Here is a 27,101-nt window from a genome sequence, read left to right on the forward strand (position 1 = left end):
AAAAGAGAGAGAGAGAACCAAGTGAAAGTAAAAAAATAAATAAATAAACCAAGAAAAAAAAAGTTCACTGTAATGTATCATATGAAGATGGAGTTGGCTCATTCTTGAGATGGCTGTGTAATAACAACAAAAAACACAAAACAACAACATATCCTTAGATATGTTGCACTTAAGTATCGACCAAATGACAGCTCTATTGAGATATAATTCACAATTCACATACCATACAATTCATCTATTTAAAGTGTACAATTCAATGGCATATAGTATATTCAGTTATGCAACATTCATCACAACCAATTTTCAAACATCACCTTCCCCCCCAAAAAAAACCCATACCCATTAGCTACCCATTAGCAGTCATTTCCTTTTTACCCAAATCCCACCTCTAATCTCCCTTCTGTCTCTGTGGATTTGCCTATTCTGGACATTTCATATAAATGGAATCATACATATTTGGTCTTCTGTATCTGGCTTCTTTCATTTAGCATAAAGTTCATCCATGTTGCAGTATGTATCAGTACTACATTCCTTTTTATTGTCAAATACTACCTTTTTATTGCCAAATACCATTCTGTATATGGCTTATTAACACTTTTTTTTTATCCATTCATCAGCTGATGGACAGTTTGGCTATTATGAATAATGCTACAATGAACATTTATGTACGGGTTTTTGTGGGAGCCAACGTTTTCTCTTCGGTATACACCTAGAAGTGAAATTTCTGGGTCTTAAGGAAACTCTATGTTTAACTTCTTGAGCAACTGCCAAACTGTTTTCCAAAATGGCTGAAGTATTTTTATGATCCCACCAGCATTGCATGAGGGGTCTGATTTCGCCACATCCTTGCCAACACTTGTTACTATCTGTGCTTTTTATTTGACCAGTTTTAAATTTAAAAAACACAAAGAAAATGAAGTTAAAAACTATTAATATCTAAATATATTCATTCTTTTAATGTCTTTCAGGAATCTGAGAATATACATTTCTTCACCTGCCCCAGTACTGGCTGGTTATAAACAGAAAACAAAGAAACCAAAGCATCCCCACTGCAGAATATGAGAATTCCGCTTTGCAGCCTAGAAAATAAGACATTATAGAGATCCATAACCATCAGGGAAAAGGACTTAGAATATTCATCCCCCTGAGGACAAAAACCCTTTCTATAAAATGAAACCACAAAATATCCAAAGGCAACTGAAATAAATCATAAAAATTTTAGCACCCACCAGTGAGGAACATGTGCCAGAACTGACTTAATGCCAATTACCAGTCTTATAACTTCAGTGAAACTTAAACAGTATTCTAATGTTTTTAATGTTAAAGAGTTGGAACCATGAATAGTAACAGCATCTTAAACATAACACATGTGAGAAACTTCTCTCATAATTTCTCTTAGTGGCTCAGAATTTTATTAATAATAAAAATTAAGTATTAAATATCTTCCATGTGCCAACACTGTGCTAGGCTTGTTGCAACAGAATTTCACTGAACTCTCATAACAACTCTCTAAGGTAAGTACTATAAAAATACAAGTTCTCTTTCCATCCTCACCTAAACTCCTCCAATTTTATTCCCAGAGATAGCTAAATACTTCTGGCTGGCATCGTTACCGATATTTTTCCATGCAAATAAAAATATGAAAAGATTTTTAAGGACATACACACTTAAACACAAATAAATTTCAAATATACACATTTATCTGCATATTGTAATGGTATTATGAAAATTTTACACATCAGAAAATTTAAGTAGCCTGTCTAAGGACAGAAAACTATTAAGGAGGAGAGCCAAAATTTGAATTTTGTATGTTTTTATAAGAATGAGCTGTATATATGTTATCAGAATAAAAATTTATTTTAAAAACACAGGACTGCAAACACAGTGAACCCTAATGTAAACTATGAACTATAGTTAACAGTACGATTACAATATTGTTTCATCAACTGTAACAAAGGTACTACACTAATGCAAGGTTTCAGTAAGAGGGAAAACTGCCTGTAAGTGGGGGTGGGAGGGAGGTGGAGATCTTTAGGGGAACTCTGTATTTTCTGCATGATTTTTCTAAAAGTCTGCAATTGCTCTAATAAAATAAAACACACACACACACACAGGAGTAATGAGCTGGTAGCTGCAGTGGGCGGAAGGAGGCCCTGAGAAACATGCCTTAATCCCCAAAACCTGTGAATGTTATCTGGAAAAAGGGTATTTGCAGGTGTGATTAAGTTAAGGATCTTAAAATGGGGAGATTTTCCTAGATTATCTGGGTAGGCCTAAATCCAATGACAAGTGTTCTTGTAAGAGACCCGCAAGGAAGACAAAAGACATAGAGAAGGCAGAGGTCGACACTGGAGTGATGGGCCATAAGCCAAGGAGGCCAGCAACCCCAAAAGCAAGCAGCACAGAATAGATTTTCTCCTAGAGTCTCTCTGTAGGGAGCACAGCCCTGCCAATGTGACTTAACTCTAGACCCTGGCCTCCAGAACTGTTAAAGAATAAATTTCTGTTGTTTTAAGCAACCTAGTTAACAGTAATTTGTTATGGTACCCCCAGGAATCTAATATATTACACCTTAGCAAACTCCAGAAATGACTAATGAGTTGTTTTTTTTTTTTAAGTACCATTATCAATTCAAAGATGCTTATATATGTATACTGTATCAACAGCAAATATAAAAGATCTGGCACTCATTTTGAGCTAGTGGAATCTTTCTTTACATTGTTCACTGTTGGTTGCTTCCTTGCTATCTGGCAGAGAAAAGAAATCCCAGGCAAATTTTGCATAAATTTTTGCCCCAGACTTGTAATCAGGTACTTCCTCAAGGGTCCCTCATAAATTTTTTGACTGGAAATAGTATTAAAAGACTACTTAACACTAGTAGTGTTCATTGCTGCTGGGTTATCGCTGCTTCTAGGCCTTTTCAGTGATTAGAACAAGGAAACAAGTCATTTTTAGACAGTTTTCTCCTTACCTTTCTAAGTCTACATCTCTATCCCTTATCTTCTTCCCAGATAATCCTGATTCCTAATAACATTACCATAATTAATTTACTTTCTATTACAGATCTACTTTCAAAATGACCACACAGATATATTCACTGAAAATAAAAAGACTGTAGTTTAAGATTTCTTTATGCCTGGTCTCTCCCACCTAAGATATATCTCAGTTATTTCTCTATTCACTATGCCATCAATTTGATATATGCTGGGTTAAAGTTTATTTCAGATTTCTAGACAATGCATGTTTAAAATTTGTTTTTAAAAGAAATTATGTAATATACTTTCCTATAACTCTAGTTCCCTTCCCTACCTACACCATCTGTGGTGGTTTGAAGCTATACGTAACCCCAGAAAAACATGTTCTTAAATTTAAGCCATTCCTGTGGGTGTGAACCCATTGTAAGTAGGACCTTCTGATGAGGCTAACCTCAGGTGTGACCCACCTCATTCGGGATGGGTCTTAATCCTATCACTGGAGTCCTTTATAAACGGATGCATACGGAAAGAGGGAGAAAAAAGCCAAGGAAGAAGCTAAAATCAACGAAACCTGGAAGAGAAGGGAGAGACCAGACACCACCATGTGTCTTGCCATGTGGTAAAAAAGCCAAGAATCACTGGCAACCAGTCTTTCAGAAAAAAGCATCACCCTGATGATGCCTTGATTTGGATTTTCTTAGACTTTAACTGTAAGCAAATAAATTCCCATTGTTTAAGCCAAACCATTTCAGAATAATTTGCTTGGAGCAGCCTAGGAAACTAAAGTGTCATCTTATTTCTTCTCTCCCCTATGGGAAACTATTTTTATTAGCTTTTGGTTTATCCCTCCATTGCTCTTTTAATCACATTTTGTCCCCCTTTTTAGTGACAATAAAGTGTGTGCATATTTTATACTTTTACTCATTTTTTTAAAAGAAAAGATTATGTAGTATAAACACTGTCCAGCACCCTGCTTTATTTCCACTTAATATATTCTGGAAACTATTCTAGAACAGGATACAGAGATCTTCCTCATTCCTTAAAATAGCTGCTAGAATTCCATCATGTCAATGTACCATGATGATGAATATTTGGGTTCTTTCTGGTCTTTTGTTCTTATTATTGCCATCTCTTAACCAGTGGTTTTTCAAAATGTGGTATCCAGACCAACACCATCAGTAACACCTAAGAATTTATTAGGAATGCAAATTATTTGGATCCCAGCCCAGAACTACACAAACTCTGAAGGTGGGGCCCAGGAATCTGTGTCATTATAAGCTCTCCTAGTGACTCTCATGCAAGCTCAATTTTGAGAAGCACTGATCTTAAGCTGTACCTTCACATTTTTGACAGTGCATCCTTGATACATATTCTTAGAAGGGGATTTCCTAGGTTCAAGGGTAAAAATGTATTCTTCCAAGAAAATAACATTTAGAAGTTTTCCTATTCTCAGGCTTTAAAGGAACTCTCAGGCTTTAAAGGAATTCACCTATATTTTCCTTTAGTATTTAATTTCATGTTTTCACATTTATATCTCTAATTTATTTAGGGTTTATCCTGGAGGGTAGTGTGAGAAATGAATTCACTTTCATCATTTTGGCCATCAGCTGTTTCAACACCTTACACATACACAATGCAAAGGTAATGGTCAGATTCCATTATTGTTAGTGCAAATGTGTTTTCTCTGTTTCATTATTTACTATCCATTAATTACTTTCTACCAATACTTTAAATAATATCCTTAGTTCCCTCATCTTTTTTTAGAAGCAGTCTATTGGTTCACTACCATAAGCCTCATTGAAATAAGTCCCTAAGCTCTTCTTCCCCACTTCACTTTTGTTTCCCCAAAAAAATAATTCAAAGTAATATATATTTTCTCACCAATTAATACTCACAATGTAGCCAAGTAGCTTATCAAACTTCCATATATTCTCGTCCTATTTTTTATAGTTTTATCATATCTACATTAAGGCATATAAAAATTACATGATATTAGGACATTCTATCATTTAGACATTCTATCAATAGTAAAAAAAAATTCAGTGCTCACCATCAGCTTTTTTTTTTTAATAGAAAATAATTTATTTCAGGCATTATCTAATACAGTGAAAGCTTAGGTTAGAATACCACAGAAAAAGATGATCTAAAGATATGTGAACTGAAAATACCATAGGAATCATATAAGAACAATAATATATATTAAGAAGTTATCCAGTAAACTTTACCCTTCATTCTTTTTTTTTTTAATTAAATTCAGTTTTACTGAAATATATTCACATACTATACAATCATCATGGTGTACAATCAACTGTTTACAGTACCATCATATGGCTGTGCATTTATCACCCCGATCTGTTTTGAACATTTTCCTTACACCAGAAAGAATCAGGATAAGAATAAAAAATAAAAATAAAAAAGAATATCCAAATCATCCCCCCCCCATCCCACCCTATTTTTTTCATTTAGTTTTTTGTCCCCATTTTTCTAGTCATCCATCATACACTGGATAAAGGGAGTGCGATCCACAAGGTTTTCACAATCACACTGTCACCCCTTATACGCTACATTGTTATACAATCATCTTCAAGAGTCGAGGCTACTGGGTTGGAGTTTGATAGTTTCAGGTATTTACTTCTAGCTATTCCAATACATTAAAACCTAAAAAGTGCCATCTATATAGTGCGTAAGAATGTCCACCAGAGTAACCTCTTGACTCCATGTGAAATCTCTCAGCCACTGAAGCTTTATTTCGTTTCATTTCTCATCCCCCTTTTAGTCAAGAAGATGTTCTCAATCCCACGATGCCGGGTCCAGATTCATCCCCAGGAGTCATATCCTGCGTTGCCAGGGAGATTTACACCTCTGGGAGTCAGGTCCCACATGGGGGGAGGGCAATGAGTTCACATGCCGAGATGGCTTAGCTAGAGAGAGAGGGCCACATCTGAGCAACAGAGGTACTGAGGGGGAGACTCTTAGGCACAATTATATGCAGGTCCAGCCTTGCCTTTGCAGCGACAAACTTCATATGGCCAAGTCCCATGATAGAGGGCTCGGCACATCAAAATGCCAGTCCTCAATGTTTGTGAGAACATCAGCAACAACCCAGATAAGGAAGCCCAACACCTCTGCATTTTCCCCTAGCTCCTCGGGGGGGCCCTGCATATGTATTTTTATTCTCTGCCCAAACTACTCTGGGGTGTCACCACCAGCTTTTATGCTGAATCTCCTCCAAACATTTTTTGGCTTTCTGAAGATCTTTCTTTAATAGAGTCCTTAAGAAGCTCTCATGGGAATAGTATTTTCCAATTTTCTGCACTTTTCTAACACTTTGTCTATGATCTTTCTTCTCAAAGGTCAAGTTAGCTAAACATAAAATCCATGCCTCACATTTGTTTCTTTAAGAATTTTAAGTATGCCACTCTGTTGTTTTCTCACAAGAAGCATGGGTGCTGAAAATACTAACAAGTTGATTTTTCTTCCTTTATATATGATTTAGTTCTTACGCCTAAGCACCCCATGAATTATCCCCCTTCCTTCAGAAGTCAGAGAGTTTTACTAAAGTATCTGTCAGTATTTTCTGTTCTGAGTCAATTTTTCCCCAGGTGTACAATGTGCCCTTTCAATATGGAGATTCAAGACTTATTCCAAAAGATTTGTTTGTACTATAGTTTTTACTATCATTCTGTTCCAAAGTTGTGGATTTTTTCTTCTGAGATTCCTTTATACACACACTGGATCTTTTTTATTTGTCTTGTGTATTTAATGCTTCCTTGGATTCTTTTTATCTCATTTGTTTTTGTTGATCCGCATTTAATCCTTTATTTTCCTTAATGCATTTTCTGTATGCATTCATAGGATCCTTCCATTTAAGTCTTCAGTGTTTTTCCTTAATTTCTAATTCCTTCCTGAATACTGCCATTTTTCTTTTATATCATCCTGTTTTCCAAGAATCACAGGTTTATACTATACCATCAACGTCTATAGTTTTCTTAAACTCCTGTGATTCATTTTAAAATATTAAGAAACAGTTTTCATCTGTTTCGGAGCTTCATTTTTGGTGTGCCATCAATGTCTGCAGACACATTATTCATATCAATACCCACTCTTTTTATTCCCACACTATCACAGTATAAGGTATTTAATCACAATCCTTTTCTGTGCTCATCTTTAAGTGATATAAGATTTCTTGTGTTTTCAGAATGAGGTCCTGGCGAGAAAAGCTAAAAAAGCTTCCCTAATTTCATACCTCTAGAGTTCCCTTCCTGAAAAATTCAGGCCTACAGCTTGTGGGGGGTGGGGTGGGAGGTGAGCCACAGACCAAAGAAGCAATCCATGCTGGGGCAAGGACGAAGCATGCTTGAGGTAAAAGAACACTGGTCCAGCACAGGATGTCACAGCCCAAGCAGAGAGAAAAGAAAATCCTTTGGGGGTGGCAGGTGGGGGTGAGTGGGAGATGCAGTCACACAAGAGGAGACCAAGACTAAACAGAATGAGGAGGGCATCCAAGAATGAGGTATGAGTATCTGAGAGGGATAAGGGGCTTCTGCAAAAGGTAAACTCAGGAATGTCACAGTCTGAGAAGAGAAATATAAATATGAAACAGAGTCAAGACAGAATGACCCCTATGGTGCTGGACTGAAAATGGAGATACCAATGTGAATTCATGATTTTCAAAATAAAGATACAGAAATAAGCAGAGATATAAATGAGTATGTGTTCACTGAGCTCAGTTACTTTTACTGGAAACAGTTAACAACCTGGTAACAATGAACACACACAGGGACTAGTTTTTGGCTTCTAAATTCCATTCTCTAGTGATCAGGACTCTTTGAGGAATGACTAACTCCAGAGCTGCATCAGAGAAAGTATAAGATGAGCCCCGAACTTCTATCTGCTTGGGCCAGAAAACTTAGAGATACTCAAAGATAAGAACATGTCAAAAGGACACAGAAACCAGCTTGACAGAGCTCCCAATGGCTGAAATAGCATAATTTGAACATGAAAATACACAATTACAACAGAATATAATCCATTGAATAAACAGGAAACCATTAGTCCAAAGTCCACACAGATATAAATAAATGAATGCCAAAATTGAAAGGCTATCGAACAACAGGATATTTATATCATTTCAAAGTAACTTATTAATTGAAAACAGAAAAGTAATAACTTAAAAGTAGAGAGGCCTGGAAAGCATTACTTTATTCAAGTGATCATCATCTATAGTGGACAAATCCACCCTCTGTGAACTCAAGATAATCCGATTATTCCCACTAATCCTTTTTTTGCCCAGCCTCAGCTAATTCCCTCACATGCATGAGTAAGGAGTGCTCAGCAGGAGAATCGAGGTGGACTATCCGCAGATTACCAGAGGGCTCTCCCTCTCTGTGCAGCTCTCTCCTCTCCGGTGCTCTACCCTGCCAACTCTAGTTGCCCTGCTTTAAGGAGAAGGACCTGGGAGTCCAGGGAGACCACTGGGTTTTATCTGGGTTTCTCCTTCTTGCTACTGTGACTAGAAACTCTATCCAAGCTAAGGCATTCATAGGGCTCACCTTATTTGTTTCTCTAGAATCACTGTCCTTCATTATTTGATGTCCACTGTCTTGAAAACCACTGTTTCAAATATTCCATCCTCTTTTTGTTTCGGATGGAAAGGTAAATCTGGTCCCTGTGACTTCATTTTGTCCAGAAGCAGAAGGAAGCCCAAGATACTCTTCCAATACGCTCTTTCTTTCTTTTCCTTAACATGTTCCTCTTTTCCACCTTCTGTTTCTCCTGAGCCATGTGTTATTTCTTTGTTTTGTGTTCCTTCTCATTTAATCAATTCTGTAATGATTTTTTCTTTTATTTCCAAATATGTCCTGACATCTATCAACTCATTTCTGAGATTTTCTATACTTAATTGTTGTTCTTTGATTGTCTCCTATCATTTTCTTCATGTCACTTAGCTTGTTTCAAAATAGATGGTTATAGTTTTGATTTGTTCTGTGAGCCTGTGCTTATGGCATGCTTTCGTTGTCTGTAAAGACAGGTATTCTATTCTTTAATCCCTTTTTTTATCATAACAACTTTGTATGGGATTTGCCATTGTACTTCTTCGTTGCTCCTTTTTATGTCAAATTGGTTTCCTTAAATTTTCAGAAGTGGGATTTAGGGCAGCTTCTCAAATGTCACAGCCCTGTCTACTTTTGTTCTTGCATACTGTTAAAACATGGCATGTTTTGGGTGATGAGGAAGTTTTAGTAACAGAAGCTGATGATGGTAGCACAGCAATGTAAAATGTTAACTAACGCCACTGAATTGTACATTTAGAATAGCAAATTTTATTATATATGTTGCCACAATAAAAAATACATATGGCAAAAAAAATGTACATTACTGGAACAACCAAGGAATTCACAGAGTTGGGCTATTAGAGTACAGTAATTTATTATAGTTAACTTCTTGATTTTGAAGGCTGAATTGAGGTTATATTATATAAAATATCCTGGCCTAAAAGAAATATACACTAAATCAGAGGTTGATAAACTACTGCCCATTGCCTATTTTTGTAAATAAAATTTACTGGAGCACATGCCTATCCATTTTCCTACACACTGTCTGTGGTTGCTTTTTGCACTATAACGGCAAAGTTGAATCACTGTGTCAGAACATATAGCCCACAAATCCTACTTATTTACTATCTGGGACTTCTACCAATAAAATCAGCTGACCCTGTCTAAAGTCTGGGGTAATGAGGCATCATATTCTCACCTCAGCAACTCACTCTCCAAGATTCAGGAAAAAAAAAACACTTCTATGTAAATTATTTGCAACTATTCTGTAAGTTTTTAACTGTTTAAACTTTTTTAAAAAATTGAACATTAAAAATATGGCCCCTCCAATTAGCAGAGTTGATGAATATCTGGGACCTTAAATACAAAAGCAAAAGAAGAGAAATAACATAAAGGAAGTGGTAGAGTAGGTTTTGAATCTCCCCAAATTTCCTTACACATTAGAGCACCTATGATAGCAAAAGCAAAACAGCTTGCAAATGACACAATATTATATGTAGAAAATCCACAAGAAAACCACTAGAGCTAATAAACGATTTCAGCAAAGTGGCAGGGTACAAGATCAATACACAAATTGACAAAATCAATTCTTTCAATACATTAGTGATGAAAAATCTGAACAGAAAACAATTCTATTTACAAGAGCCTCTTAAAGAAATATGTAGGAATAAATTTAACCAAGAATATAAAAGACTTGTACACTGAAAACTATTTAAAAAAAAGCTGAAAGAAGACAAGACATCCCATGTTCACGGACTGGAAAACTTAATATTGCTAAGATGTCAACATCACCCAAAGCAATCTACAAATTCAACATAATTCCTGCCAAAATTCCAAAGCTGTTTTCCAGAAATAGAAAACCAATCATCAAATTCATATGGAACTGCAAATGGCCCCAAATAGCCCAAAAACAATTTCGAAAAAGAAGAACTAAGCTGGAGGACTCAAGTTTCCCAATTAAATTGTACTACAAAGCTACAGCAATCAAAACAGGTGTGGTACCAGCATGAAGACAGAAATACAGACCAATGGAACAGAATTCAGAATTCAGAAACAAACCCTCACATCAATGGCCATTTGAATCTGTGTATTTTATGTTAAACTTTAATAAAAAGTAAACTATCCCACAAAGACATTTCCAGGCCCAGTTTGTTTGCAATAGTGAATTTTTCCAAAAATGGAGGAAGAAATATCACCAATCTTAGACAAATTCTTTCAGAGAACGAAAAAACAGGAAATACTTACCAACTGGCTTTATAATACCAAATTTTGAAAAGGACATTATATGAGAGAGAAAAAAATATCTGGCCAATCTTTCTCATCAAGAAAAGTTTAAAAAATAAAAAACAAGACATTAGTAAATTAAATATAATGATATAGAGGATTAATAACATATCTGACCAAGTTGTTTTATTCTATAAATACAAGGTTGGTTTAACATTTAATAAAAAAATATCAAAGTAATTAGCCACATTAAGAGAATAAAGGGAAAAATTATCTTGACAAATTAAGAAAAAGCAACATCTGTTCATTATAAAAACTCAGCAAACTATTAATAGAAGGGAACTAGCTTAATCTAAAAGTGTCTACAAAAACTCACAGCAATATAGTTCTTTTTTTTTTTTTTTTTTTTTTTTTTCAAGTGAAAGAGTACTGCTTCTTTTATTACATGATCCTTATTGGAACTTGTGAACAACTGCCCCATTACAAGGGGCGAGGGATAATTTCATTTGAAACAGAATTAGATTCACAAGCAATATCCCTCATGCATATTTAATCTTTAAAGTTGTGCAATTCCATAAAACCTCTGCAACCTAATTCTAATTTTTCAGTAGAAGCGTAGCAAGTGAAATTGGAAACCCCCGTCTTTCACGTACCCTTTCTTTACTTTTTTTTTTTTTTTTTTTTTTAATCATCATTTTATTGAGATATATTCACATACCACGCAGTCATACAAAACAAATTGTACTTTCGATTGTTTACAGTACCATTACATAGTTGTACATTCATCACCTAAATCAATCCCTGACACCTTCATTAGCACACACACAAAAATAACAAGAATAATAATTAGAGTGAAAAAGAGCAATTGAAGTAAAAAAGAACACTGGGTACCTTTGTCTGTTTGTTTCCTTCCCCTACTTTTCTACACATCCATCCATAAACTAGACAAAGTGGTGTTTGGTCCTTATGGCTTTCCCAATCCCATTGTCACCCCTCATAAGCTACATTTTTATACAACTGTCTTCGAGATTCATGGGTTCTGGGTTGTAGTTTGATAGTTTCAGGTATCCACCACCAGCTACCCCAATTCTTTAGAACCTAAAAAGGGTTGTCTAAAGTGTGCATAAGAGTGCCCACCAGAGTGACCTCTCGGCTCCTTTTGGAATCTCTCTGCCACTGAAGCTTATTTCATTTCCTTTCACATCCCCCTTTTGGTCAAGAAGATGTTCTCCGTCCCACGGTGCCAGGTCTACATTCCTCCCTGGGAGTCATATTCCACGTTGCCAGGGAGATTCACTTCCCTGGGTGTCTGATCCCACGTAGGGGGGAGGGCAGTGATTTCACCTTTCAAGTTGGCTTAGCCAGAGAGAGAGGGCCACATCTGAGCAACAAAGAGGCATTCAGGAGGAGACTCTTAGGCACAAATACAGGGAGGCCTAGCCTCTCCTTTGCAGCAACCGTCTTCCCAAGGGTAAAACTTATGGTAGAGGGCTCAACCCATCAAACCACCAGTCCCCTATGTCTGTGGTCATGTTAGCAACCATGGAGGTGGGGTAGGCGAATACCCCTGCATTCTCCACAGGCTCCTCAAGGGGGCACTACATCTTTTTTTTTTTTTTTTTTTTTTTTCCCTTGTTTTTCTTTTTTCTTTTTTTTTTTCTTTTTTTTTTTTTTTTTTTTTTTTTAACTTTCCCTTCTTTTTTCAAATCACCTGTATGAAAAAAAAAGTTAAAAAGAAAACAAACATACAATAAAAGAGCATTTCAAAGAGACCATAGCAAGGGAGTAAGAAAAAGACAACTAACCTAAGATAACTGCTTAACTTCCAACATGTTCCTACTTTACCCCAAGAAAGTTACATAATATAGCAACATTTCAGTGAACTTGTTCCTACTACAACCATCAGAAATTAACAGACCATAGTCATTTCTGGGCATCCCCAGAACGTTAAATAGCTTATCTGTTCTTCCTGGATTATTGTTCCCCCTTCCTTAATTGCTCTCTACTGCTAGTTCCCCTACATTCTACATTATAAACCATTTGTTTTGCATTTTTCAAAGTTCACATTAGTGGTAGCATATAATATTTCTCTTTTTGTGCCTGGCTTATTTCGCTCAGCATTATGTCTTCAAGGTTCATCCATGTTGTCATATGTTTCACCAGATCGTTCCTTCTTACTGCCGCGTAGTATTCCATCTTGTGTATATACCACATTTTATTTATCCACTCATCTGTTGAAGGACATTTGGGTTGTTTCCATCTCTTGGCAATTGTGAATAATGCTGCTATGAACATTGGCGTGCAGATATCTGTTCGTGTCACTGCTTTCCGATCTTCCGGGTATATACCGAGGAGTGCAATCGCTGGATCGAATGGTAGCTCTATATCTAGTTTTCTAAGGAACTGCCAGACTGACTTCCAGAGTGGCTGAACCATTATACAGTCCCACCAACAATGAATAAGAGTTCCAATTTCTCCACATCCCCTCCAGCATTTGTAGTTTCCTGTTTGTTTAATGGCAGCCATTCTAACCGGTGTTAGATGGTATCTCATTGTGGTCTTAATTTGCATCTCTCTAATAGCTAGTGAAGCTGAACATTTTTTCATGTGTTTCTTGGCCATTTGTATTTCCTCTTCAGAGAACTGTCTTTTCATATCTTTTGCCCATTTTATAATTGGGCTGTCTGTACTATTGTCATTGAGTTGTAGGATTTCTTTGTATATGCAAGATATCAGTCTTTTGTCAGATACATGGTTTCCAAAAATTTTTTCCCATTGAGTTGGCTGCCTCTTTACCTTTTTGAGAAATTCCTTTGAGGTGCAGAAACTTCTAAGCTTGAGGAGTTCCCATTTATCTATTTTCTCTTTTGTTGCTTGTGCTTTGGGTGTAAAGTCTAGGAAGTGGCCTCCTAATACAAGGTCTTGAAGATGTTTTCCTACATTATCTTCTAGGAGTTTTATGGTACTTTCTTTTATATTGAGATCTTTGGTCCATTTTGAGTTAATTTTTGTGTAGGGGGTGAGGTAGGGGTCCTCTTTCATTCTTTTGGATATGGATATCCAACTCTCCCAGCCCCATTTGTTGAAAAGACCATTATGGCTCAGTTCGGTGACTTTGGGGGGCCTTATCAAAGATCAGTCGGCCATAGATCTGAGGGTCTATCTCTGAATTCTCAATTCGATTCCATTGATCTATATGTCTATCTTTGTGCCAGTACCATGCTGTCTTGGCAACTGTGGCTTTATAATAAGCTTCAAAGTCAGGGAGTGTAAGTCCTCCCACTTCGTTTTTCTTTTTTAGAGTGTCTTTAGCAATTCGAGGCATCTTCCCTTTCCAAATAAATTTGATAACTAGCTTTTCCAAGTCTGCAAAGTAGGTTGTTGGAATTTTGATTGGGATTGCATTGAATCTGTAGATGAGTTTGGGTAGAATTGACATCTTAATGACATTTAGCCTTCCTATCCATGAACATGGAATATTTTTCCATCTTTTAAGGTCCCCTTCTATTTCTTTTAGTAGAGTTATGTAGTTTTCTTTGTATAGGTCTTTTACATCTTTGGTTAAGTTGATTCCTAGGTACTTGATTTTTTAGTTGCTATTGAAAATGGTATCTTTTTCTTGAGTGTCTCTTCAGTTTGTTCATTTCTAGCATATAGAAACATTACTGACTTATGTGCATTAATCTTGTATCCCGCTACTTTGCTAAATTTGTTTATTAGCTCTAGTAGGTGTATCGTTGATTTCTCAGGGTTTTCTAGATATAAGATCATATCATCTGCAAACAATGACAGTTTTACTTCTTCTTTTCCAATTTGGATGCCTTTTATTTCTTTGTCTTGCCGGATTGCCCTGGCTAGCACTTCCAGCACAATGTTGAATAACAGTGGTGACAGCGGGCATCCTTGTCTTGTTCCTGATCTTAGAGGGAGGGCTTTCAGTCTCTCACCATTGAGTACTATGCTGGCTGTGGGTTTTTCATATATGCTCTTTATCATGTTGAGGAAGTTTCCTTCAATTCCTACCTTTTGAAGTGTTTTTATCAAAAAGGGATGTTGGATTTTGTCAAATGCTTTTTCAGCATCTATTGAGATGATCAATTGATTTTTTCCTTTCGAGTTTTTAATGTGTTGTAATACACTGATTGTTTTTCTGATGTTGAACCATCCTTGCATGCCTGGAATGAACCCCACTTGGTCATGGTGTATGATTTTTTTAATGTGTCTTTGGATTCGATTTGCAAGTATTTTGTTGAGGATTTTTGCATCTATATTCATTAGGGAGATTGGCCGGTAGTTTTCCTTTTTTGTAGCATCTTTGCCTGGTTTTGGTATTAGATTGATGTTAGCTTCATAAAATGAGTTAGGTAGTGTTCCATTTTTTTCAATGTTTTGAAAGAGTTTGAGTAAGATTGGTGTCAGTTCTTTCTGGAAAGTTTGGTAGAATTCCCCTGTGAAGCCATCTGGCCCTGGGCATTTATTTGTGGGAAGATTTTTGATGACTGATTGGATCTCTTTGCTTGTGATGGGTTGGTTGAGGTCTTCTATTTCTTCTCTGGTCAGTCTAGGTTGTTCATATGTTTCCAGGAAATTGTCCATTTCTTCTACATTATCCAGTTTGTTGCCATACAGTTGTTCATAATATCCTCTTATAATTTTTTTAATTTCTTCAGGATCTGCAGTTATGTCACCTTTTTCATTCATTATTTTGTTTATATGGGTCTTCTCTCTTTTTGATTTTGTCAGTCTAGCTAGGGGCTTGTCAATCTTGTTGATCTTCTCAAAGAACCAACTTTTGGTGATATTTATCCTTTCTATTGTTTTTTTGTTCTCTATGTCATTTATTTCTGCTTTAATCCTTGTTATTTCTTTTCTTCTACTTGGTTTAGGATTGGTTTGCTGTTCATTTTCTAGCTTCTTCAGTTGATCCATTAGTTCTTTGATTTTGGCTCTTTCTTCCTTTTTAATATATGCGTTTAGTGCTATAAATTTCCCCCTTAGCACTGCTTTTGCTGCATCCCATAGGTTTTGGTATGTTGTGTTCTCATTTTCATTCGTCTCTATATATTTAGCAATTTCTCTTGCTATTTCTTCTTTAACCCACTGATTGTTTAGGAGTGTGTTGTTTAACCTCCAGGTATTTGTGAATTTTCTAAGTCTCTGATGGTTATTGACTTCTAATTGTATTCCATTGTGGTCAGAGAATGTGCTTTGAATAATTTCAATCTTTTTAAATTTATTGAGGCTTGTTTTATGTCCCAGCATATGATCTATTCTGGAGAAAGTTCCGTGAGCACTAGAAAAGTATGTGTATCCTGTTGATTTGGGATGTAATGTCCTGTAGATGTCTGTTAAATCTAATTCATTTATCAGATTGTTTAGGTTTTCAATTTCCTTATTGGTCTTCTGTCTGGTTGATCTATCTATAGGAGAGAGTGATGTGTTGAAGTCTCCCACAATTATTGTGGAAACATCAATTGCTTCCTTTAGTTTTGCCAATGTTTCTCTCATGTATTTTGTGGCACCTTGATTGGGTGCATAGACATTTACGATTGTTATTTCTTCTTGCTGAATTGCCCCTTTTATTAGTATGTAGTGGCCTTCTTTGTCTCTCAAAACATCCCTGCATTTGAAGTCTATTTTATCTGAGATTAATATTGCTACACCTGCTTTCTTTTGGCTGTAGCTTGCATGAAATATTTTTTTCCATCCTTTCACTTTCAATTTCTTTGTGTCCCTGTGTCTAAGATGAGTCTCTTGTATGCAACATATTGATGGTTCATTTTTTTGATCCATTCTGCGAATCTATATCTTTTAATTGGGGAGTTTAATCCATTTACATTCAACGTTAAAACTGTGAAGGCATTTCTTGAATCGGCCATCTTATCCTTTGGATTATGTTTGCCATATTTTTCCCTCTCTCTATTAATATCCTTTATTGTACCCATACCGAATCTCTTTAGTACTGAACCTTTCTCCAAGTCTCTCTGTCCTGTCTTTGTTTCTCTGTCTGTAGGGCTCCCTTTAGTATCTCCAGTAGGGCAGGTCTCTTGTTAGCAAATTCTCTCAGCATTTCTTTGTCTGTGAAAAATTTAAGCTCTCCCTCAAATTTGAAGGAGAGCTTTGCTGGATAAAGTATTCTTGGCTGGAAATTCCTCTCTCTCAGAATTTTAAATATATCGTGCCATTGCCTTCTCGCCTCCATGGTGGCTGCTGAGTAGTCACTACTTAGTCTTATGCTGTTTCCTTTGTATGTGGTGAATTGCTTTTCTCTTGCTGCTTTCAGAACTTGCTCCTTCTCTTCTATGTTTGACAGTGTGATCAGTATATGTCTCGGAGTGGGTTTTTTTGGATTTATTCTATTTGGAGTTCGCTGAGCATTTATGATTTGTGTATTTATGTTGTTTAGAAGATTTGGGAAGTTTTCCCCAACAATTTCTTTGAATACTCTTCCTAGACCTTTACCCTTTTCTTCCCCTTCTGGGACACCAATGAGTCTTATATTCGGACGCTTCATATTATCTATCATATCCCTGAGGTCCATTTCGAGTTTTTCAATTTTTTTCCCCATTCTTTCTTTTATGCTTTCATTTTCCATTCTGTCATCTTCCAGGTCACTGATTCGTTGTTCAACTTCCTCTAGTCTTGTACTATGAGTGTCCAGAATCTTTTTAATTTGGTCAACAGTTTCTTTAATTTCCATAAGATCATCCATTTTTTTATTTAGTCTTGCAATGTCTTCTTTATGCTCTTCTAGGGTCTTCTTGATTTCCTTCATATCCCGTACTAGGGTCTCATTGTTCATCTTTAGTTCTTTGAGTAGCTGCTCTAGGTGTGTCTCTTCTGGTCTTTTGATTTGGGTGCTTGGGCTTGGGTTATCCATATCGTCTGGTTTTTTCATATGCTTTATAATTTTCTGTTGTTTTTGGCCTCGTGGCATTTGCTGTCCTTGATAGGGTTCTTTTAGGGTTTGTAGACCAGTTGAAGTCCTTATCTCTAATTTATCAGATCTACAGCTTCGTGGAGTACACTTTCTCTAACTAACCAGCAGGTGGCGTCCACGAGCCACCTGTTCTCCACAAGCCAGATCTCCCCTGCTTAGCCTTTTTGGTGAGTGGGGGAGTGAGTCTTGTGGGGCCCAATTGGTGTCCCAAGCTTGCGTGTGTAGTTGGTGTTGCCTGCCCTGTATGTGGGGCGTGTTTCTGGGCAGTCGGGGAGGGGGGGTGGCCCTAACAATCAAATCTCCCTGATGATCCTAGAGTTTTAAAGCTACTGCAATAGTCTAATCCTTCAGTTCAGTCCTGCCACAGTTTGTCTCTGCCACTGACCCACAAGTCTTTGGTATTGGCGTATGGCTCCTGAGACTTGCAAGTGGGCCCCTCTTCCAGGCTGTGCACCCCGGGTCCTCTGTTGAGGGATGACTGTGCTATGTCACAGGTGAGTGCCGTCCCCCCAGGGCAGTTCTGGGCTGCTGGGCTGTGTTGGGAGGCTCCCAGTCTGCTCAAATGATGGCTGAATGGGGCTCTGTTAATTCACACTGCTCCCCCTTCCCAGCTCTGGGACATTCAGCTGAGGTTGCAGGGAAGGCTAATGTCCACGCCCAGTTTTGTGGTGTGTGCCTGTTATTTGAAGTACTTCCGTCACACTGGGTTGTCTGGGGCAGCTCTGGGCTATGGGGCTGGCGATGGGCAGGAGTGTTTCCTGTCCACCAGGATGGTGGCTGTGAGCGGACACCCCCCTTTTCTTGGGAAGTTGTGTTGTTTAGTGAATTTTCTCAGCCACTGGATTATTGCCTTTTGTCTCAGAGCTCTCTTAGTTCTGCTCTTGACTTGACGTGCCCAAATTTCAATTCTTTGAAGCTTTCTGTATTGAGCTTCTTAGAGTAATTGTTTTAGAAAAAGCAAAAAGGATTTAAAAAAAAAAAAAAAAAACAAAAAAAAACAAAAAAAAAAAACGGCCCTCCTCAGAGATCTAATGGGTTATTGAAATGCTAATAGACAAAGCAACCAGGGCCATTAAGGAAAGGTGCCCTGGGCAGAGAGATCAGCCTTGCTTTGGGATTTGCATATGCGCCTCAAGGCCTGATCTCCGCCCTTCCCCTTTCTGTGTTCACCAGAACTCCAAAAATCCTCTGCTTTTACTTTGGAGCTTCTCGTGTTGTTTTCCTTCTATGCCCGTCTCCTCTCTGCTGGGCTGGCTGCTCTCAGAGTCTCTGGTGTCTGGCCTCAGTCTATCTATGGTTGGAGTTTGAATCAGTAGAATGAGTTTCCGATGAGAGCAGCCACTGCAATTCTCCCTTCTCCTTCCTGGAGCTGACAGCCCCTCCTCCCCCGGGACTGAGCCTGGCAGGGAGGGGCGCGGGTCCCCTGGCCGCAAAAACTTACAGATTTCGCTGATCTCAGCAGTTCCACGTTTTCATGAGTGTTGTATGAAGTATGCCCAAAGACAGATTGCTCTGTGGTGTCCAGTCCACGCAGTTCCTGGCTTTTTACCTACTTTCCTGGAGGAGTAACTAAAACATACAGCTCACCAGTCTGCCATCTTGCCCCGCCTCCTATAGTTCTTTATTATAATATTGAGAGCTTTATTTACTTTAAAGACAGAATAAAAAGGATGACGTTTATTACCATTTCTACTCCACTGTGTACTGGAATAGCCAGTACAAACAGCAAAGAAAATGATATGAAATATTATTCATAAATTATATGTTGTATATGAGACGATAGGGAAAAAAAACACCCTTTATATAATTCAACAGAAATAAAAAATGAATTCAGCAATATTGCTGGATACAATGTTATTGTTGGAAGAGGTAATTCATGATGTTCCCAGAGTGTCGCTACATGTATTTGGCTAGATATGCCAACAATGCAAAGCTCTGAACACTCTCTATGGGGTCCATCTCTCCGGGTTCTGCTGGAGAAAGGAACGTTGCGAGATGAGGCAATGTCTCCCCACAAAGATTTGCTTCTGCTAAGTATAAAAGCAATGAATCCGATGAATCCCCCAAGCTCAGTGCTTCCTTGGTTAAAATGCAAACCCCTGAATGAGTAGCATTCACCTGGGCCCATGTCATACCACCCTGTGAAACTTGAGGGCAAAGAAGAACTAATACAAAAATTACACTGAAGCTCAAACTGCTTGCTGTGCCATGAGTAATAAAGTCCTTTGTCTCTGACCCAGGAATCTTGGATCACCTGCCAGCATCCACAAATGAATAAGGGGATAATTTGTTAGGTTAGAAGTAGGGTAAGATCCTTGACCCTTCAAAAGCACTAACAGTCAATTTATAAAATTAACTGTATTTCTATACAGCATCAACAAAAATCTATTAAGTTAAAAATATTTAAAGGCATTTATAATAGAATAAAAAAATCAAAGAATAAATCTAATAAAAGATGTGCAAGAACTCTACAAAGAAAACTACATGACATTAATGAGAGAATTTAATGAAAACTGAAGAAAACAGAGGAATACACAATTTTCATGGAATGAAAGCCTCAATAATATAAACATTTTCAAAGAATCCAAATTGATCTACAGATTCAGTGCAATCCCAATCAAAATCCTAGCAGGTTTATGGGGGAGGGACCGTTTGAAACTGACAAGTTGATTTCAAAATTTACATGAAAATGAGAAAAGCTAAGAGCGCCAGACAACCTTGAACAAAATTAAAGGACTTAAACTATTGGATATGAAAACTAATTACAAGGTGACAGGAATTAAAACAGGATGGTATGGGTTCAAGGATAGACAAACATACTCATGGAACAGAACAGAATCCAGAAACAAACCTATAAATGTAGAGTCAACTGACCTACAACAAAGGAAACATTAAAATGCAGTGAAAGGAAAGAACAGCCTGTTAAAAAATAGTGCTATCACTTAGATATCCATATAGGGGAAAAGATGATTATCTTATATCATACACAAAATTTCCAAATGGTTTACAGATCTTAAATGCAAGAGATTAAAGAAGAAAGCTGTCATTAGAGCACACAGAAATAGATGACATAGACACAAACTACTTTTGTGTCAGTGGAATAAACAATTTTCATTAGAAAAAGATACAGTGGATTACATTAAAATTAAGACATCCTATTCTTCTAAAGATACCTTCAAGAAGAGTGAAAAAGTAAGCCACAGAAAGAGAGAAGAAAGTTGCAATAAATGTATTCAACAAGAAAATATACTAAGGAGTCCTACAAGTCAATAAGAAAAAGATAACCCATAGAAAGATGGGGGGACTGCAACTGGTACGTCACAAAAGAAGATATTCCAAATGAAAAGGGATTCAATTCCATTAGCCATCATGGAACGGCAATTTAAAACCATGAGATACTATTACACACCCACCCAAACCCTAAAATTAAAAAGACTGACAATACCAAGTGTTAGCAAGCATGTGAAGTAACTGGAACTCTCATACATTGCTGGTGGGAATATAAATCGGTATGAACACTTAGGAAAATTGCTTGGCAGTACATACTATTTAATTTTACACCTGAGTACATACCCAACAGAAATGAGTACTTATGCCCAAGGAAAAACATATAAAAATGCTCAGAGCAGAATTAACTGTAGGCAAAAACTAGAAATAACCACATGTTCATCAATGGTAGAATGAGTAAATAAATTGGGGTAGCAAGGAATAAAACTTATACCATGAACACTCTACAGATTTAATCATCTAATGTATTGCTACACACAAGAATGTGGATGAATCTTACAAACACTGAGTTAAAGAATATATAAGTATGAATCAATTGTTATTTTTTAAAGTTTAAAAACACAGAGAATTGTTTCTGATCAGTCAATTCTGTTCTAGACAAGACTTGTCTACATATACTACTAGAAATTTTTAGAGGGGTTACTTTGGGGCAATGGTTGTGACCAGAAGCGAGTACAAGGAGGCTACTGAGGTGGTGACAATGGTCAGCTCCTTGAGGTAGGTGCTGGTTCATAGGAGTATTCAGTTTGTGAAAATTCAACAAGTTGTATACTTATGCGCACTTTTCTGAATATATATAACTTAATTTTTAAAATGTCTAAATAGGTAAAGCTAATAGATGTTGACAGAAGTCAAGACTGAGATTATTTTTTATGTATAGTGACTGAGAGATGGCATGATGGAACAGGGGTGCCTCTGCAGGACTGGTAAAATATATTATTTCTCGATCAAGATACTGTTACATGGGTTTGTTCACCATGCAAATATTCATCAAGCTTACCATTTGTGAATTTTTCTGCATGCATGTTATCCTTCAACAAAAAGCTTGCTTAAAAAATTAAAAGTTTTTTATAAGACAAAAGAATAAAAATAGTATATAAAAGGTTTGCATATTCCATTTTACTTATGTTCTATTAAAAAAAAAAAAAAAAAAACTTCATCTAGGTGACCATTTCCCCAAAATTGACAACAATTTTTTGCATCCAATTCTTTTACTACCTTAAACTAAACAGTTCATTTTCATAAAAGTCCACAGGACTTCAATTTTATATTCCAAAATGCACTCATACTGTAGTTATACAACTGTGAGGTTCTGTATACTGGGCTGTGAAGACAAAGTTGGTTAAAAAAAAACACACACACACACAACAAAACCAGCTTCTGGTGGAAATATTTCCCTCGGTGTTTGTGAGGAATAAAGTAAAATACCAATGTCTTTCTGCTCTGGTTTCTCTCTCCATGCGCCTCTTTCCTTTATGCATAGTCCTTCTATTTTCATGTATTCCTTCATCTCTCTGCTTTCAAAGGATCATTAATGAGAACCTAAGTATAATTATTTACTCATGGAGGTAAAGTTAATTTTTCTCTCATTCAAAACAGGGCAGTATCATTTAATATTTTTCCTCCTTTAAAAACTGAAATAATCTAAATCACTGCCATTCAACTGTGGTCCACAGACTGGTCTGCAACAAGTACAAAAGCAAGAGTAAGCATTCAGAAACTTCTACAGGAATTTGACATTGCTGGGCCACTCTACCTGTATTTTACAAAAATATTGGTCCACAATGATTTGGGGTTGGGGAGATTGATCGTTTACAACTGGTATTTTAAGATGCACTGATATAAACTAGCTAAATGGTATTGGAGGTGGGGTAGGGAGAGTATGACAAGGGCATGGAACAGTGTCACAGAGTTACAAAATAGGGAACCACAGTTCCCTAAGGCTATATCTTAAAAAGCATAAAAAAAAAAACCTTGTTTGAAAAATGAATATTAAGGTTGCATTTTAACTATATCAAGGCCCTGATGATAATTCTTGTATTAGTCAAGTAGGATTTTAACAGTAGAATTGAAATGAACTGCTCTAACCTATACAGCAGTGGTTAGGAATAAACTATAAAAACCTTAAACACTGGTGAGTAAAGGGGGCATCTAAATTCCTGCAAATGGGGAAATTCCTAAGGCCAAGACAAAGCACAAGCACAGGGCAACACACAGGCTCAGAAAAGACAGAGCGTAAACTGCACTTTGCTTTCTCTTTAGGCTACTCTTCCTGACAGGGGGTTCTAAACTCTGAAGGAGATCACCAGCCACAGGTAGCAAATTTGCAAAGACTCAGAGAGGTGTTTTTTGCATTGGTTTATTTGTTTTGCTTAGCATCTGGCACTCAAGGAAATCTCCGTCATATCACTAGTTGGATACAAACTTAAGGAACAGAAAGCGCAGGGACTAAATTCCAGACTTAACCCTTTATAATATTAAAACGTAGAGGCGGGGCAAGATGGCAGACTGGTGAGCTGTATGTTTTAGTTACTCCTCCAGGAAAGTAGGTAGAAACCCAGGAACTGCGTGGACTGGACACCACAGAGCAATCTGACTTTGGGCATACTTCATACAACACTCATGAAAACGTGGAACTGCTGAGATCAGCGAAATCTGTAAGTTTTTGCGGCCAGGGGACCCGCGCCCCTCCCTGCCAGGCTCAGTCCCGTGGGAGGAGGGGCTGTCAGCTCCGGGAAAGAGAAGGGAGAACTGCAGTGGCAGCCCTTATCGGAATCTCATTCTACTGATCCAAACTCCAACCATAGATAGATTGAGACCAGACACCAGAGAATCTGAGAGCAGCCAGCCCAGCACAGAGGAGACAGGCATAGGAAAAAAAACAACACGAAAAACTCCAAAATAAAAGCAGAGGATTTTTGGAGTTCTGGTGAACATAGAAAGGGGAAGGGCAGAGCTCAGGCTCTGAGGCGCATATGCAAATCCCAAACAAAAGCTGATCTCTCTGCCCTGTGGACCTTTCCTTAATGGCCCTGGTTGCTTTGTCTCTTAGCATTTCAATAACCCAGTAGATCTCTGAGGAGGGCCCTTTTTTTTTTAATCCTTTTTTCTTTTTCTAAAACAATTACTCTAAGAAGCCCAATACACAAAGCTTCAAAGACCTGCAATTTGGGCAGGTCAAGTCAAAAGCAGAACTAAGAGAGCTCTGAGACAAAAGGCAATAATCCAGTGGCTAAAAACATTCACTAAACACCACAACTTCCCAAGAAAAGGGGGGTGTCTGCTCACAGCCATCATCCTGGTGGACAGGAAACACTCCTGCCCATCGCCAGCCCCATAGCCCAGAGCTGCCCCAGACAACCCAGTGTGACCGAAGTGCTTCAAATAACAGGCACACACCACAAAACTGGGCGTGGACATTAGCCTTCCCTGCAACCTCAGCTGATTGTCCCAGAGTTGGGAAGGTGGAGCAGTGTGAATTAACAAAGCCCCATTCAGCCATCATTTCAGCAGACTGGGAGCCTCCCTACACAGCCCAGCAGCCCAGAACTGCTCTGGGGGGACGGCACTCACCTGTGAAATAGCACAGTCATCCCTCAACAGAGGACCAGGGGGTGCACGGCCTGGAAGAGGGGCCCACTTGCAAGTCTCAGGAGCCATACGCCAATACTAAGGACTTGTGGGTCAGTGGCAGAGACAAACTGTGGCAGGACTGAACTGAAGGAATAGACTATTGCAGCAGCCTTAAAACTCTAGGATTACCAGGGAGATTTGATTGTTAGAGCCACCCCCCCTCCCTGACTGCCCAGAAACACGCCCCATATACAGGGCAGGCAACACCAACTACACACGCAAGCTTGGTACACCAATTGGACCCCACAAGACTCACTACCCCACTCACCAAAAAGGCTAACCAGGGGAGAACTGGCTTGTGGAGAACAGGTGGCTCGTGGACGCCACCTGCTGGTTAGTTAGAGAAAGTGTACTCCACCAAGCTGCAGATCTGATAAATTAGAGATAAGGACTTCAATTGGTCTACAAATCCTAAAAGAACCCTATCAAGTTCAGCAAATGCCACGAGGCCAAAAACAACAGAAAATTATAAAGCATATGAAAAACCAGACGATATGGATAACCCAAGCCCAAGCACCCAAATCAAAAGATCAGAAGAGACACAGCACCTAGAGCAGCTACTCAAAGAACTAAAGATGAACAATGAGACCATAGTACGGGATACAAAGGAAATCAAGAAGACCCTAGAAAAGCATAAAGAAGACATTGCGAGAGCAGAGCGCCGGGCAGGAGTGTAAGATGGCGGAGTAGCAACGCGAAGCGGTTAGTATTGATTCTCTGGTACGACTTCGGTTCCTGTCTCGGCAGCAGCAGCAGCGATCGCTGAGCGAAGAGTGCCTAAGACAGCTGACCGAGATGCCGAATATCAAAATCTTCAGCGGCAGCTCTCACCAGGACTTATCCCAGAAAATTGCCGACCGCCTGGGCCTGGAGCTAGGCAAGGTGGTGACTAAGAAATTCAGCAACCAGGAGACCTGTGTGGAAATTGGAGAGAGTGTACGTGGAGAGGATGTCTACATTGTTCAGAGTGGTTGCGGTGAAATCAACGACAATCTCATGGAGCTTTTGATTATGATTAACGCCTGCAAGATTGCTTCAGCCAGCCGGGTTACTGCAGTCATCCCATGCTTCCCTTATGCCCGGCAGGATAAGAAGGATAAGAGCCGGGCCCCAATCTCAGCCAAGCTTGTTGCAAATATGCTCTCTGTAGCAGGAGCAGATCACATCATCACCATGGACCTTCATGCTTCTCAAATTCAGGGTTTTTTTGATATCCCAGTGGACAATTTGTATGCAGAGCCAGCTGTCCTGAAGTGGATAAGGGAGAATATCTCTGAGTGGAGGAACTGCACTATTGTCTCACCAGATGCTGGTGGAGCTAAGAGAGTGACCTCCATTGCAGATCGGTTGAATGTGGACTTTGCCTTGATTCACAAAGAACGGAAGAAGGCCAATGAAGTGGACCGCATGCTGCTGGTGGGAGATGTGAAGGATCGAGTGGCCATCCTTGTGGATGACATGGCTGACACTTGTGGCACAATCTGTCATGCAGCTGACAAACTTCTGTCAGCTGGAGCCACTAGAGTTTACGCTGTCTTGACTCATGGAAACTTTTCTGGCCCAGCTATTTCTCGCATCAACAATGCGTGTTTTGAAGCAGTAGTAGTCACCAATACCATACCTCAGGAGGATAAGATGAAGCATTGCTACAAAATAAAGGTGATCGATATCTCCATGATCCTTACAGAAGCCATCAGGAGAACTCACAATGGGGAATCTGTGTCCTACCTGTTCAGCCACGTACCTTTGTAATAGAATAATTTCTGAGGCTTTTTAAAAGTAAAATCAACCCCACTCCTTGTTTTCCCTCGGTATTTGAAAAGTTCAGCAGAAGACCCAGCTTGCTCCAGTGTAGCTTTCTACATCCCACATCAGGTATATCAGAGCTTATCCTAAATTGAGGAAAGGCAGATTGAGATTAACTGCTGGAATTTCCTATCTGCATTGGCTCATTCTGGCTTCTTTAATTTTGTGAGCCTTGCAGCTTGAACTGCAGCTCAGCTGCAGCAAGATTTCAGACTTTGAGGGTATTGTGTACGGGTGTTTTACTGTGCCAGGGGAAGCTAAGACTACTTTGCATGTGAATGCTTCAGGGTTTTCTTTGTTCAGAACAATTAGCAACAAAACCAGCCCAGTTCCCCCAATCCTGAAAGTGTCACCAGTTCTCCAAGTTCTGTGCTAAGTTACCGCTAGAGCCCTAGGCAACCCCAAATCTAGTTCTGGTTGCCGAGCTTCCCCTAAGGTAGGGGCAGGCAGCTTTCAGCCATTGGGTGGAGACATGAGGGGAGGCAGCACAGTGGAACAAATGCTTCTTGGAAGGAAGAAAACTCATCCATCACCATCACCCAGGGGACTATGTATCTTGGATTCTGTGTTGTACCTGCTTCTTTCAATTTGGCATTACCTTCAGCCATCATGGCTTTTTCCCTGGCCAAATAGCCTCTTAGGGCCAAATGATCAGTGTACCATAGTCCTATGGAAAGCTGT

The 27,101-nt window shown here is 38.5% G+C and overlaps 2 protein-coding genes across 5 annotated transcripts in view; one reads left to right on the top strand and one right to left on the bottom strand.

The window, feature by feature from the left end:
* The window catches only part of ASXL2 (ASXL transcriptional regulator 2), a 186,484-nt gene that overhangs the window by 51,842 nt on the left and 107,541 nt on the right, over positions 1-27,101 (bottom strand). The window lies entirely within an intron of this gene.
* On the top strand, positions 25,319-26,366 carry LOC119516293 (ribose-phosphate pyrophosphokinase 1-like). The gene has a single exon (XM_037812565.1). It carries the CDS (start codon positions 25,410-25,412, stop codon positions 26,364-26,366), a length of 957 nt encoding a protein of 318 aa, XP_037668493.1. The 5' UTR covers positions 25,319-25,409.

This window comes from Choloepus didactylus, chromosome 20 (genome assembly GCF_015220235.1).
Source record: "Choloepus didactylus isolate mChoDid1 chromosome 20, mChoDid1.pri, whole genome shotgun sequence".
NCBI lineage: Eukaryota > Metazoa > Chordata > Mammalia > Pilosa > Megalonychidae > Choloepus > Choloepus didactylus.

Excerpts from the sequence above, each read along its gene's own strand:
- LOC119516293 (XM_037812565.1), top strand. The coding sequence starts at position 25,410 with ATGCCGAATATCAAAATCTTCAGCGGCAGCTCTCACCAGGACTTATCC.